Source organism: Vicia villosa, unplaced genomic scaffold (assembly GCF_029867415.1).
Source record: "Vicia villosa cultivar HV-30 ecotype Madison, WI unplaced genomic scaffold, Vvil1.0 ctg.000666F_1_1, whole genome shotgun sequence".
Taxonomy (NCBI): Eukaryota; Viridiplantae; Streptophyta; class Magnoliopsida; order Fabales; family Fabaceae; genus Vicia; species Vicia villosa.
The window spans coordinates 527,889-543,750 of NW_026705297.1; the positions used below are offsets into that span (position 1 = coordinate 527,889).

General features: G+C 34.5%; 1 protein-coding gene across 1 annotated transcript; it reads left to right on the top strand.

Moving 5' to 3' along the window:
- The first annotated feature begins 7,742 nt into the window (after nt 1-7,742).
- On the top strand, nt 7,743-12,194 carry LOC131630272 (uncharacterized). Its single transcript, XM_058901067.1, has 9 exons — nt 7,743-8,033; nt 8,151-8,355; nt 8,956-9,046; nt 9,399-9,544; nt 9,690-9,933; nt 10,721-10,825; nt 10,905-11,087; nt 11,204-11,405; nt 11,540-12,194. Exons 1-9 carry the CDS (start codon nt 7,883-7,885, stop codon nt 12,022-12,024), a joined length of 1,812 nt encoding a protein of 603 aa, XP_058757050.1. The 5' UTR covers nt 7,743-7,882; the 3' UTR covers nt 12,025-12,194.
- Nucleotides 12,195-15,862: the final 3,668 nt, after the last annotated feature.

A 15,862-nucleotide genomic window follows, 5' to 3' on the forward strand; every position in this document is an offset into this window, starting at 1 on the left:
ATGGCTGTATTTGAATCTTACATGCATTCTGAAATCGCATGTTACATTTGCAGGTGTAAGTATCGCATATGTATGTGGAGCATGGTTATGGGAGATGGTGATGTGCATGGAGATTGAAGAGCACGAAGATGATGGTAAAAACACGTGGGGTCTACAAAGCCGAAGAAGATAAAATTCTTTTGGTTTTCTTGTGTATTTACTGTAACCAATGATAATGTAATAAAAACCTTTTTTGATATTCTGATCTATAGCCCATTAATAATAATGCAAAAATCTTTTGATTTTCTTATGTATTTACTGTAACCAATGATTATGTAATAAAAACCTTTTTTATTTTATATTCTGATCTATATGCCATTAAAAATTATGCAAAAATTTTAAAATAAAATGTAAAATTAAGATATCGAAATGCTGATACAAAAATGTGCAAGCTTATCTAAAAAAAGTGCTAATATGAAATTTTAAAACCTATATTTTACATCGAGTCATTTAGCAACCGATGTTAAAACCTATATTTTACATCGGGCCATTCAGGCACCGATGTTAAAACCTATATTTTACATCGGGGCATTGCGACAACCAATGTTAAAACCTATATTTTACATCTGGCCATTCAGACAACCAATGTTAAATATTTCAGTTTAAAAAATATATAATTAACCCCTATTTCACATCAGATATAAATATAATTAACCCCTATTTCACATCAGATATAACAGTAACCGATGTGGTAGGTGTATTTTTTACATTGGGTTGTTGCCCGATGTAAAATGTGTTTCATTTACTACATCACTTGGCTTTACATCGGACCCAGACCCGATGTAAAATGTGTTTTTTGCCCGATGTAAAAAGTCTTTTCTGCACTAGTGATTATTATATTTTGTTTTTAATAAAAAATATATTTTTTATTTTTTTGTAAGCAAGGAATTTAATTAAAAAGGAATATTAGGGGTACTCAATCTCTCTTACAAAAATCGGTAGCGAACCGAAGAAGACGCGATATTACATAACAATTGACATCTATCTTAAGAAATGCAAAGGATCTTTGCAAAATTCATAAAAATTACAATTGTCGTACGTAATGTCTCCGTGAAAAGACCATTTCCAAATCAATCCTTTGATCCTCCAAACAATATCCAAAACACTCCAACCAACATTCCCAAAAATAATATTATTCCTCATGCTCCACAACTCCCAATAAACCGCTATCCAAACCAAACCTTCCATACCCTTCTTCACTTTTTTCCTACTAAAACACTCTATAGGCAAAAGGAAATTCTCTCAAACTAAAGAAAGCAAGATCAAATCCACCTCTAACCACCCCAAAATGGAACTCCAAACAATCTTAGCTATATCACAAGAAAAAAGAAGGTGCACTAAACTTTCCTCTCTATCTTTACAGAACACACAGAGAAGATCCGGGGAGAAGAAAAAACACCTCTAGCAAAAAGATGATTTTTAGTGGGAAATAACATAAAAACAGTTTTTATTAAATATATATTATAAAATAAAAATATTTTTTATTTTATATATATTCGGATTTCTTAAAATATTGTAACATTATTAACCTAATAACTTTTAAAATAACTTTTAACCTAATAAATTTAAATCCAAATAACTTTTAACCTAATAAATATAAATCCATAACATTATTTTAACAACAACCAACGACCCAATAATTATATTATATAAATATGAAAAAAATTTAATCCAATAAATATAAATTCATAACATTATTTTAACAACAACCAACAACCCAACAATTATGTTATATAAATCTAAAAAAATATAAAAAAATAAAATTGCAAAAATACTTCTATGAATTGTGAATCAAACTTGGGGGATTCTTGAAGCTCGGAAAAAAATTCCCCTTAAAAATATAATTAAAAACAAAAATTTTTAAAAAATAAGAAAGAGATGAAATTTATACCTTTGATTTGATGATGAAATTTAACTGGATGGAGGAAGAAGAGAATGAATAAGGTGGTGGGTGGAGGAAGAAGAGAGGATGAGAAAATGAGAGAAAAAATGACACAGAAAGAAGGAGAGGGTGAATGGTTCTGGAGACGAAAAAATGGTTTATATAATAAATTTAGTGACGTGATTTTCAGGTCGCAACTTTGCCACGTGAAAATCACGTCACAACCCCCAACAGTCAATATAGTTAATTACTCAACCTCCACAAAGTTCAGAATACATCACTTCAATGCCAACTATTTTCCCTCTAAAAAAATTGAGACATGATAAACATGTCACAACGTAATTTTTGAAAATTTCAAACTTCCCTCCTTCAAAAAGCTGCAACGTTTTAATTTTTTATTTTATAAAATATATTGCGACGTAAATTCCATGCCACAACTTTTTTTTAATAAAAAAACTTATACACCATGTACTAATGTTACTCTGATTATTTTATTATCTAAAATTTTTAGTGACGTGATAATCACGTCGCAAATGTCTTTTTTTGCCACATGATTATCACGTCACAAATGCCACGTCGCAGGGGAGTATTATTCTTGTAGTGTATTTCCGAAATTACCCTTTCTGTTCATGCAATTTACACTACTAAAAAGACATTTATGTAATCAACTAATGTTACCATTTATTCTTCCCACTGTACTATTACAACATGTCAAGTGTCCATTTTCATATTTCAATACCGATACATAACTGGCAGGTGGTTTCCCAATCTCGACTTCTCCCTTCACCTTTTCTTTTTCGTACGTTCTTTTCTTTCTCATTTCAAAACTTATTTCTCTCTCTTCTTCCTCATTTTCCTTATTTTCATCCACTGTCTCCCATCTTCTCTCTCTTTCCGCTCAAACCCTACCTCCGCCCCTTTCTCCACCTTATCTATGACCACTACCACCTCTAATGGAAAAATCAAAATCATTTTTGTACTCCTCATATCACAGCCTTTCTAATGAACTCGTTGTATTTTTTGTTTCGAGCAATACTGGATTTGGCAGTGTTGTTCTTATGGTCAAATGTGTCCACTTTCATCAACAAGTAAGTTGCTTTTATTGTGATTCAATTTGGGGTTTTGATGGATTTTCTTTTCTGTTAGTTGATTGAGTTTTTGTGTTTTGATTTTGGTTAGGACTCCACCAAAGATCCCACATGTGCAAATTCCCGAAGAACTTGTTTTATAGATTGCCTCGGCTATTAGAATTTAGATCAATCGAGCTTTTACTCTTTTAAGAGAAATTTCTTCTGGAAGGGATCTCAAAAAGTTTCTCTCAGTATGTTAGTTTCCTCTCGTCATTATTTTGTCGTCATTGGTTGAATTTGCTCCATCCCATGATGTTTAACACTGCAATTTGACATCTTTATTTTCTGTTTTCGTTCTTATTTAAACTTCATCTTATTTGTTTGATCTGTAATAGGGGGAGTACTGAACCTATTTGGTCTGTAATTGCATATGGTCTGTAACTATCTCTTGTTCTAACATATTTATATGATTGTAGTTTGTACAAAGTTTAGATATTTGCATGTTACTTGTGTTTTTGTTTGTGGTTTTATTCCTCTCTCCAGGTTTATTGTGCTAAAGCAAGTTGTTTTAGCCAAAATTTTCTAAAGGGGGAGATTTTTAGTACCAAGGTTTCATGATTAGCAACATTTTTGCTAAAACTTGGTTCACAGCAAGATGTTGGGAGAGATTTTCTAACATGTTGGTCAAGTTCATTGAAGACAGATGTTGTGACATGTTGTACTAGAACATCATTACAAGTTATTTTAATTATTAATAGATTTGATTTGGTTTGATTTTGTGAGATTGCTTTTGGATATATCTCACTTATTTTCGTAGGTCAAGAAGATTTAATTTAGAACAAGTGATTTGATCTCCAACTGTACAAAAGATTCTAAAATTGGATATTGAGACAATTTAGGAAACTTAATATTTTGTTCCAAGATTTAAGGAGATTTTTCTGCATGATGGGTGCAACTCTTAGCTTGTGGATCAAGGAATATCTGGGTGAAGATTTCGAAGCCCATGGACTGCTGAGTAGTATTTAAATGATACATAAACCTAATGTAACCAAGTCTTTCACAATTGTAAAATTAGGGGAAGCTTAGAGTCTTAGGTTTTGAGATTCTCTTGCGTTTTTGTAAGTCACTCATGTATCTTTTGAAACAATGAGGTAGACTGATTGTTACTTGATAGTTTGTCAAGTTATTGTTCTCACTCTTGAAGCGTTTAAGCATAAAGTTGAGTATTGTTCTCAGTAAAAAGCTTTTAAGCAAATATGAGTTGTTTTGTATTGGAAGTGTTATCTTCTATTTTGGTTCTTTGTTTTGGTCACTAGTCACTAGGGTTATGGCAGGTCTTTTTCACTAGGATCATGATTTTTTTATCACAAAGGTGATTGGTTGTAGGAAGTGAGAGAGGGATCTCAAATCTAGAGTATTCCAGGTAGAAGTTGCACAAGGTAGAGATTAGGTGAGAAGTTGTAAACTGGGACTATTTAGGCTATTAACTAATACTATCACAAGGGATTTCCTTCTTGGCTTGGTAGCCCCCATAATAGGTGTCGTTGCACCGAAGTAGGTCAACAATTGATAATGTGATTTACCATTCTGCAATTTATTACCGCATATTTTATAGTCTGGTATATGTTGGTTCTGTCAGTCAGCAGATGTCATAACATTTGTGTTGTCATTGTGCTCTGATGTTGGGACATCAGTATTGACATGTTTTGAAAATTCCATATATTCAATCTCAAAATGCCTCTTCCTTATTTTTTATTAAGGTGGAGTGTACTTCAACGAAGATAAACCTCTTGTTGAGTTTCGGCTTTCGGATGACACCACATCTCTCATCAGCTTGACATCTGAGTTGAATGAATTGTTTCATGATACCAATAACAGAAAGGTGAGACATATCGGGTTTCATGAAGATTGAATTGATGCTGATGGAAAGGTGGAATAAAAACTTATTGAGTTGAAGACCAAAGAAGATTTGACGGTCATGTGGAGATCATTCTGTCGTAGGCTAACTAAGGGCCCGATCAAGAATGATGCGAATATTTTAAGATCTACCGACGACATAATTAAGATACTGAAATATCCATAATCATCTGGTAGTGTCAAGGTTTGCATGTTTCGTTATTTTTAATTTATGTTTGTTGCAATGTTTTGAGTTACGTTCACCTTCGAAACATGTAATCATCAAAATATTATATAATAAAAAGTACGATGGTGGTAAGAAATCAGAGTAAAAAAAATACAAATAATATAACTGTAAAATCAAATGACTAAATAGGCCCCCCACAAGCTGTGGGTACTGCCCGAGGTAATCCAATAAAAACCTCACCATCTGAGTTTATCAAACTCATGAGGTTATCCATAATAATAGTGACCATCTGCATGCGCTTCTGGCCACTTGTTCCTGATGGAGGCAGTGATGGCGACACGTCATCAGCTGGTACTCCAACATCAAAAACCTCAGTATCAGAAGGCACCCTAGCATTAGAAGGCACATCATCATTCGTATGGTCAATAGATGGGATGATGTGAGGGTGAGATACAGTGAGGTACCACTCCAGGTAACCATCTTCACATTGTGCGTCGTGTTGAAGCCTCATTGTGTTATCCTTAACAGCACGAGCATAGTTGGTGATGTTACTATGAAACCACTTGTCAAGGCCACCAACTGGAACATCCGGAACTGGGTGCCGGATGCCCTAGATCTATCCATACTGTCGCATACACCTCTCAGGAAATTGTCTAGCCACTAAGATCTTCCGCCTCAAATAACCTGAAAATAAAGAAGACTCGTCAAACTCACGGTGGGCCTTGTCACCTCTGTATGGTGTCTAAATGACATCCTCTACTCTCAGAGCATCAAACTTCCTTCTGTTTGCCTGGCATTCGATCTCCTCATGAGTAAGGCTTTCGTAGGGGTGTGATGCACCCTCTTATCATATATTGTGGGGAAATGCTCGTATATCCAACACTAATAAAAGAATACAGACACAATAAATAATAATTAAGAAATATTATTAGTAACAATTAAATAAGAACTAAACACTAAATATTACCTTGAATAGACTCAAATAACCAGCAAATTGTCTAGTCGCAACTCCAACTGTTATATATAGGATGGTCAATGCAGTGCACCCCTAAGCCCAACTATTATGCTCAAGGTTATTGAAGAGCCACATGTATTGAGCATCGATATAAACATGAGACTTATCCGCAAACAGAGTACATGCTGCTAAATGTAACAAGTACATGCTAGCGGCAACCCCATACATGCCTGCCGCCATAAGCTCGTCGTACCTATCCCGAAGCTAAGACATGTGAAAGTGAGCTCCCCTGTTAGCACCAAACTCCTCTAGTACGACCTCATCAATGACTCCTAAATCCTATGCAGTTGTCATACACATTTGTTACCACATTTGTTACGACATCATGCACCTCCTGAGCATGAACAACCTCAGCATCATCTTTGGGATGCTAATCTAATCTCACCGCCTGACATCGGGGGGCGCAGAACTAGGTATGGAGTACTCAGTCAACTGTTTCCAGTGAGAACTAGTTGGAGCTACTCATCCAACCCGTAGCTGGGAAGAATCTGCCTCAACAGCCTTAACCCGGGTTGCCGCTCTGTCAGTGTTCCCGCCTTCAATGGTGTTGTCCTTCCCCTGGTCTTCACTACAAAATGAAAAATGACAAAAATTAGTGAACTATAATCGATTTCCAAGTTTCTAAGCTAGTATCAGAATTTCTGAAATTTTTGGAAATTTTCAATTTTTTTTAACTACTGGAAAATTTGAAATTTCCGATACAAAATGATTCAAAAAATAAGAAAGTTTCCATAATTTTCAATAAAAAATTCTGACAATTCTAGAATTTCCGACAAAAACTTCCCGCAATTCCATAGTTTATGGTAAATTATTCACTTTTTCAACTATTTCCGATAGATTCTCGAAGTTTCTGGTATGGCAGGAGAGATTTTGAAATTTCCACAAAGTTTGAGTGACTTTTGAAATTGGAAAAAAAAATTGCAAAAATATTATAGCCTTTTCATTAAATTTGTAGGGATGACATGTATTAAGTGAGGATAATAAAATATTGGAGTTAGTAAGTGGCCCCAAAAACTAGGGGTGACAAAACGGGCCGCCCGCCCCGCCCGCCGCCCGCCCCGCCTTATGCCCGCCAAAAAACGAGCGGGGCGGGTATGTCCGCCAAGTAAAATGGGCATAAAAGTCATGCCCGCCCCGCCATGATGGCGGGTTGGCGGGCGGCGGGCTTACCCGCCTATTTTAATTTATATTTTTTTAATAGATTAATAGGCTTTTTTTTACCTTTTAATTAAACTTTTCACTTATTTTTTAAAAAAGTTTTTTATAAAAGTAATTTTTTAACAAATTTACTTAAAAAAATATTACATATATTTATAAATAAATGTATAAAATAAACCATCAAGAATTACCATCACTAGAATTAACTAAAAAAAAGAATGAGTTTTGGAGGAGGAGCGGGCTTTGGCGAGCGGCGGGCTTTGGCGGGGCGGGTATGGCGGGCGGCGGGTTTTGACGGGGCGGGTTTTGGCGAGCGGCGAGCCTAAAATCCCAACCCAACCCACCATTTTTTGGCGGGTGCGCGGGCGGCCCGGCGGGCCCCGGCCCGTTTTGCCACCCCTACCAAAAACAGAGGAGAGGATTCAAAGTCTAAAGTATACCATAAACTATTTTGATAAAGTCTCCTTATAGATGTCACAAAAGTTAAAAGACACCATATAAGTAAAGATCAAATAAACCCTTACTCTTTAGATGATGTCAACTTAACCACCCTTTAGGCTTTAACTACCCCCAATTTGAGCTACATGATATAACAAGAGGATTCCATTTGCATACTCCAAAGTCAAAACAAAGTCATGGATTGCATATACAAGAATCCCAACCAACCCATTGAAGCTCGTATCAAAGACCTTCTTTCTCGCATGACTCTCAATGAAAAGATTGCTCAGATGACCCAAATCGAGCGCACTGTTGCCACCTCTTCTGTCATCAGAGACCTCTCCATTGGTATCTATTTCAACAACCCCATTTCACAGTTTCTCTTAAAGTTTCAAACTTTGATCATTTCCATTTATAATCTATGGTTATTGCTTTGAATTGAATTGGGACATTTTATTTTTATAGGGAGCATACTGAGTTCTGGTGGCAGTGCCCCTTTTGAGAATGCGTTGTCATCAGATTGGGCTGATATGGTGGATGGATATCAGAAATCTGCTCTTGAGTCTAGACTTGGGATACCGCTTATTTATGGGATTGATGCGGTTCATGGGAATAATAGTGTTTATGGTGCTACCATTTTTCCTCACAATGTTGGCCTTGGTGCTACTAGGTTAGTTCATTTGTTACCTTCTGCTTAATGGGGTGATTTTTAACTCACTTAGTAGGTTTTGACATTATTAAGGTGGACAATTGATTCTGGCTAAAAGTGAGATGAAGACAAAGTGATTTATGTTTGGATAAATCCTCTGTAAAAGTGAATTGAACAGTAAATTTCAGTGTAAATATTACGTTTAGACTCAAAAGCTACCCATCAATCATGACTTAGCCTATGTTTGGTAAAGAGTGAAACACTGCTACCGCCTGTCCAATGTTCTTTTCACCGTAAGTTTGGAAAGCTAATGAGTGTAGCTTCTGCCCAACATGGTCTTAAACGTGACTTTTCACTGCCGAGCCAAAGTTTCCAAACATAGGCTTAGAGTAGAATCAATTCTAGAAAGCACAATCAATTTTACTTGAGAGCAACCAAACATGTCAAAATCAATGCTGGGTGCTCCAAACGTGAAACCAAACATACACATTTGAATGTGGTTCTCTAATTTTAAAGGGAGAAAAGTAAACTAAAACACAAATATGTTAGTCTAGTGAGAAGATAATGCTGCTATAATTTGGGACCAGTTCTTGACTTTCTTAAATGGCATGCCTTTTGTAGAGATGCTGATTTAGTTCGGAGAATTGGAGCTGCTACGGCGCTTGAAGTTAAAGCAAGTGGAATGCACTACAACTTTGCACCTTGTGTGGCGGTAAGGCATTGCAAATTGATATCAACTAGTCATTCTATGCGTTGATGAATTGTGGCAACAAGCTACATAATGCTATGCTGCTTTTACAAGATTGCATTGCTTGGATGCTTCATTTTTTGCAAGCATTTTATATACTGAAAATTTTGCGAGCAAACTAGTTCTCTTCCTGACCACACTTGTTACCTTTTTATGTTCATTGGTGAACACCACATCATGTGTTTTTCCTTAAAAATGGAAACACTTCTCAATAGTCCTGGACTTTTCAATTAATTCTCAATGATTGGATCAATTTTAAAAGTTTAATCTCTATCTAGACGATAAAGAAATGTGATTTAGTAGGTTAAACATACAGGTCTGCAAAGATCCTAGATGGGGAAGATCCTATGAGTGTTATAGTGAAGACACTGAAATCGTCAGAAAGATGACGTCCATGGTTTCAGGTTTGCAAGGTCAGCCGCCACAAGGACATGAACACGGATACCCTTTTGTGGCTGGAAGGTAGGAAAAAAAAAACACCCATTCATATAAACGTCGACAAAAATATTCTAGTTTAAAACTATCGAAAAATTAACTATTACAGTTCTGATAATAATTTTATATATTTTTATCGATATTTATACTTTATGTTTAAGTTTTACCCCAGGAACAATGTTGTTGCATGTGCCAAGCATTTTGTTGGTGATGGAGGTACTCATAAGGGTGTGAATGAGGGAGATACTATATTGTCCTATGAAGACTTAGAGAGAATACACATGGCACCTTATTTAGACTGCATTTCCCAGGGAGTTTCAACCATTATGGCATCCTATACTAGTTGGAATGGACGCAAACTCCATGCCGACCGTTTTCTTTTAACCGAGGTCTTGAAAGAAAAGCTAGGATTTAAGGTAAAATTTCTGACGATTTATCCTTGGCTAAATCATGAAGTATTTTCTGCATCTATATGCTTCAAAATTCCGAATTATGTAACCCAAGTTTTCACAATATTACGAGCTATTTTTGCATGTTATGGACAAATGCTGATATCTTTTATCTGTTTTCTGTTCTTTCTTTCGTTATTCTTGAAAAGGTGACGGGTTTTTGTGTTTTCTTATTTCTATATGATATATAAAAAAAAAAAAACATTCATGAGCTTCCGCCTAATAGATTAAGCTTTTAGTATAGTTGTCCCTCGCCATGCTGTAAGAGCTGCCTTGACTAAGGTTATGTTTTGATAAATAACATAATTGAGCCTTACAGCATAACCGCTTATCATATAAGTGTTTATGTATGGTTATTCTATAACAAAAGATGAAATAAAGTTAAATTGTTTTCGTATAATCTATACATTATTTTCGTAAGTTATCATTAAATAGCTTATAGAAATTAGTTGAAAATAGCTTATAGACATGCCATAAGTTGTTTTCATAAGCTCTTAACAGTCTCACAAATGTCTATTCTAGTAGATAAGTTCAAATAAGTCAATCCAAACATACCCTAAATTTTAAGGAATTCAACCATTTTTTCCTCCATATTTTTGACAAAAAAGTTTATTTTTCGCACGAGGTATATCTGGCCTGCGTATTGTCCTCGCTTTAAGTCTAAAAGGATATCTCGTGAATTGTAATTCATTTCCTTTTATTTCTTGAGTTCATTTTAACATTTTTGTAATCTACAGTATTGTTATTGTTATAGGGTTTTGTTATTTCTGACTGGGAGGGGCTCGACCGACTTTGTAAACCTCATGGATCAGATTATCGATACTGCATCTCCTCAGCCGTCAATGCTGGAATTGACATGGTACTACAGATCTTCAGTTCAAAGAATCTTTCTCATAGTGTTTTTTAATCTGTTTTCACATATTCAATTACATATGCAGGTGATGGTGGCTTTGAGGTACAAACTATTCATTGAAGAAATGACCTCTTTGATTGAATCGGGGGAAATACCAATGAGCAGAATCGATGATGCTGTTGAGCGAATTTTGAGAGTAAAGTTCGTTGCTGGTCTTTTTGAATTTCCTTTAAGTGACCGATCTTTGCTAGATACAGTTGGTTGCAAAGTAAGTGTAAACACAGCACATTTTAACATTTCTATATTCCCGTATTAATTGCTTGTGTGTATCATGACTTGTTAAAAAATCGTAAACTTTGTTTTACTATCATACTTTTTCTGCAGCCACATAGAGATCTAGCACGTGAAGCGGTTCGAAAGTCCTTGGTTCTGTTGAAAAATGGAAAAGATATTAGTAAACCTTTTCTTCCATTGAACAAGAATGCTAAAAGAATTCTTGTTGCCGGAACTCATGCCGATAATCTTGGATACCAATGCGGAGGTTGGACTAAAACTTGGTATGGCGGTAGCGGGAGGATTACCGTTGGTAAGCTATGACTATGATATTTATCGGTTTTTCAAATGTGTGTCGACACCTAAAGTTTGAGAACACTTGCTTCACAACTATATTAAGAACATGGTTGTCACATAACCACATTAACTTATACTTTACAATGTTAGGAACAACAATCTTGGACGCAGTTAAGGAAGCCGTGGGAGCTGAAACAGAAGTTATTTACGAGAAGTATCCATCAAAGGACACCATAGAACGTAACGAGTTCTCATTCGCAATTGTAGCCGTCGGTGAATCTCCATACGCAGAGTCATTAGGCGACAATTCACAGCTCACAATCCCCTTCAATGGAACCGATGTTATAAGCTTAGTCGCTGACAAAATCCCAACAGTTGTTATTCTGATATCCGGAAGACCTTTAGTCTTAGAGCCATGGCTTTTGGCAAAGATAGATGCTCTTGTTGCTGCTTGGTTGCCAGGTACCGAAGGAAACGGAATCACAGATGCTATCTTTGGTAGTCAGGACTTCAAAGGCCAACTTCCAGTTACTTGGTTTAGAAGTGTTAAAGAGCTCGATCGACCCAGCGACGGCGTTGCCTCATCCGAACCTTTGTTTCCTCTTGGTTTTGGGCTAAACTACTTAAATAAGTGAATATGTAATTTCGGGAATAATATTTACCCTTAATTTACACGACACTGATACTCACACGTATATATCAGTAATAATTTAAAAAAACTAGAAGTGGTTAAAACACATGTATCAGTGTTGGTGTTGTACTCAGTCTCACACACAGATATCAGTAATAATTTGAGTTATGTGAATCAGATTTAGTCTATAGATTCATATTCCCTCTACCCCACTGAAGAAAAAAAACTATATTTTATATAGTGAATTACACTTGGTTGATGTTCATCATGCAGAATATTGATATAAAGAAAAACAAATTCTTCCAACATTAATGTTTTCTCTTTTCCCTGTTCTGTGGTGTGACATATATATTATGCTTCAGATCTTCTATTAAATTTCAGTTATAAATGTTTCAAAGATTAGGCTTATGGATGGAAATACTATAAGGTATAACATTCCTTGGAGAAGATTTCTATGCTAATATGCATAACCATATATAGAAACTATATGATTCTGATAACACATTTATGTTTTTCTATTATATGTCTTTAGTTATTATTTATTCAGTCTCCTCTTGTGGTTTACCATAACAGATTTTATTGGATACCAAATCATTAGCTCTACTGTTAGATATTCTGGTTTATTCTCAATATTATGAAAAAGAAGATGAAATAATTCAGATACAGAACAAAACAACTGCATAATAATTACTTAATGATATTGAGATTTGATATACCAGCTTTTCTCTATTCTTTTTCAATGTAATGTAACATATTAGGCCCACTAAATTACATTATTTTGATTCTAGACCAATAATAAAGCACAAAGTGAATCCTACCCACTTTGCTCTAACAAATGCTATTATTGCAATTAAGACTTTACATTTAGCTTTCGACTTTGATAAGAAAAGTATTTATTAGGGAATGTTCTTTCCATCTGGGTGTGCCCCACAATTCTATAAATTTAAAATTGTTCTTAATGTGTATCTCCGAACGAATCTAAAATCAAACAAATCAGTCTTTATAATATTTATTCCATTTTGAACAAAATATAATTCGGAGATGCATCTCCATATGTTATTTGAGTATATTCGGAGATGTATCTCTGAAAAACCCTCTATACTCAATTGTGGCGTTTTTATCCCCTAAATTTTAATATTTTTTGAAGCAAACATATTTTAAGTCATTTTAGGCTAACATAATCCGGCAAGGCTGTTCGAACTCTAATATCTTCTGGTTGTGGTTTACCGAGCACGAGCGCTCTAGTAAAAATATCACCATCAATCACGATTTAATTAGTTTAAGATATATGTATTGTAAAAGTAAATAAATATACCTCTCTTTTTCAAACATGTCTAACAACATTGTCCGCATAGAGATGAAGTAAGGAGGTGTCAAATGGACCTCTTGGATAACTCTAAAAGGGTATCACCAGCGAGTTCCTCTTGAACTTCAGGGGCTTCATGTGCTGCATCATCATCCAGGGAATCGTGGCCCTGTGAAGTAGGACCTAAGACAAGTGACTACGAGAAGTAGAGCCAAATGATTGGGAACCTCGTGTTGAAAACCATCAAACAAGTTATCATCAACTCGTGGCCTTGTGGTCCTGACTACGGCTCTCTGATGTTGTACAAACACAATTTGGAACACACGTCTGAGTCTAATCCTGACAGGGTTGTTTTCAGCCATTGCACCCGTGTTAAAACCATAAAACCACATCACAAATTAAAACCAAAATTCAACCAGACAAAAGTTCGGATATACATCTCCAAAAATAACATAAAAAATTCGGAGATACATCTCCAGATAAAGTTGCGATTTTCTCATCCATGACAGAAATGCAACTGCTGTCCTAACCCTCCAAACAAAGGCAAATGCATGTCCATTTATGCTACCTATTTTGATTTCCCTACTATCTAATGTAGCTAAAACATCAATCAAAATATAAAGAAAGAATTTTGAAAAATTTACGAAACTAAACTTATGAGAAAGAGAAGCTTGAATGGATGAGAAACATGAATTGGACACTTTTATTAATAGAGACTTTTTACGAAGGTAGGGGAGCACCTTTAAAGATGAAAAAGGTAACCCCAATTTATTATTGGTGTTTTTATTTATTAGGAGCTTAATGATCAAAATTTTATCATACATAAGTAAATTGTTGCGGATTCCAACTTGCACTTTTGCAATCAAATGTATTTGCAACTTCCTACATCATTTATTTTAATAATAGAGGAGAGAGAAAAAAATTCACACATAATTTCTACTATTTATTTTAAAATCTAATGGTTCAGATTCATTTTCACATTCTCATATGATATATATATATATATATATATATATATATATATATATATATATATATATATATATATATATATATATATATATATATATATATATATATATATATACATTAAACAAAAATTCATATATGAATTTGATTAGAAAGAGGTGCAAGTGTTGATGGAAATAAGAATAAAGTGGGGAAGCTGCTTTTGAAAACCACTAGAAAAAAAGGAGGTTTTCCTTTTGTAAAGGGTGGTGGTTAGTCTTATCATAATTACTGTTAAAATGCCCAATTGAAGGACCATTTGGGTTATACCGCCATGCATTTTGGGGTTATTTTCTTGGACTTATGTTGACATTTTAGACAAGTTGCAAAGGAAAAACAAACACAAGGGCCATTTTTTAATATGCCTCAATAATTAGAGGGATTTTAATGCATAATTGACAATAATGTTACTAAAAGGTGAAGACTACTTTTATCAAGGACCATATATTTCTTCCCGGGAAAGAATTCTTTGCTAGAGAAAATGTTTATTCTCTTATTTTTCTTCTTAAGATATCGTAGATTCGAATCTACGCTTTCCAAATTAAATGTTCATACATATTATCCGAATCTATGCTTTCTACAATTAAATGTTCATACATATTATCAAGTGGATTGTAGAAACATTTGAACTAATTTGAAATAATTTACTTGTTAAAAAACTACAAAGATATGGAATAGGAAATAGAATTATACCCACAAAAAAGAAAGTGAAAAAAAGAGTGAACAAAGAGACCTAGTTAAGCATATACTTAATTCTTTCTTTGTTGAAAAATGATAAAACCCACGTCTAAAGAAAGCTCCAAAGTCAAATTACACGCTTCTCACACATATATGAGCCCAATTATTTGGAGAGGCATGTCATATCCAAACACACTTTATGCTTAATTTGATTCTATAAGCTCATTACTTTTTTTGGCAATAGCATAAATTTATTTTGTATTTTAAATTATATATTTTCATTGTTGAATGTCATAATTGTACTCTCTTTTCTTAAGTTTCATTGCATGCTATGCCATTTTTATATTACCACCATTGTAGAGAAAATAAATTATAAAGATAATAGAAGTGTAGATTCTAATTTATCAAGAATCAGTCTTCAGAGTTTATATTATATTTTCTTCTTTTTATTTCCATTTGCAACATATAGTATCTACACTGGCGGAATCTGACCAGAATTTTTGGGTGGCCGCTACGATATACTAAAAGTTATAGATATTGAAATTAACCTTAATTCTGAGAGATAATTGAAATAAATTTTGATATACAAGAATCAATCTTTCTGATTGATTACGCCCCTCCTTCTTCAGTCTTTACTTGATTGATTCAACCATACCTTAGTTGCAAAATGATTCTGTTGCGCAAAGATAATGAGAGAAGATAATTGAGAGAGAAGAGAGAAAATAAAGAAAGATGAAATTTAGGGTTTTCGGAGAGAAGAAGAAGATATTATTGATTCTCAATTCTAACTGAATTGCATTACATTCAAAAATATGGTGTCTTCATATTTATAGCTGAGTTTGTTTGTGCA

What these genes read in the sequence shown, in the direction of transcription:
- LOC131630272 (XM_058901067.1), top strand. Translation starts at nt 7,883, where the DNA reads ATGGATTGCATATACAAGAATCCCAACCAACCCATTGAAGCTCGTATC. An exon ending in GTTGGCCTTGGTGCTACTAG is followed by an intron (nt 8,356 to 8,955) that starts GTTAGTTCATTT and finishes TGCCTTTTGTAG; the next exon opens with AGATGCTGATTTAGTTCGGA. An exon ending in TACCCTTTTGTGGCTGGAAG is followed by an intron (nt 9,545 to 9,689) that starts GTAGGAAAAAAA and finishes GTTTTACCCCAG; the next exon opens with GAACAATGTTGTTGCATGTG.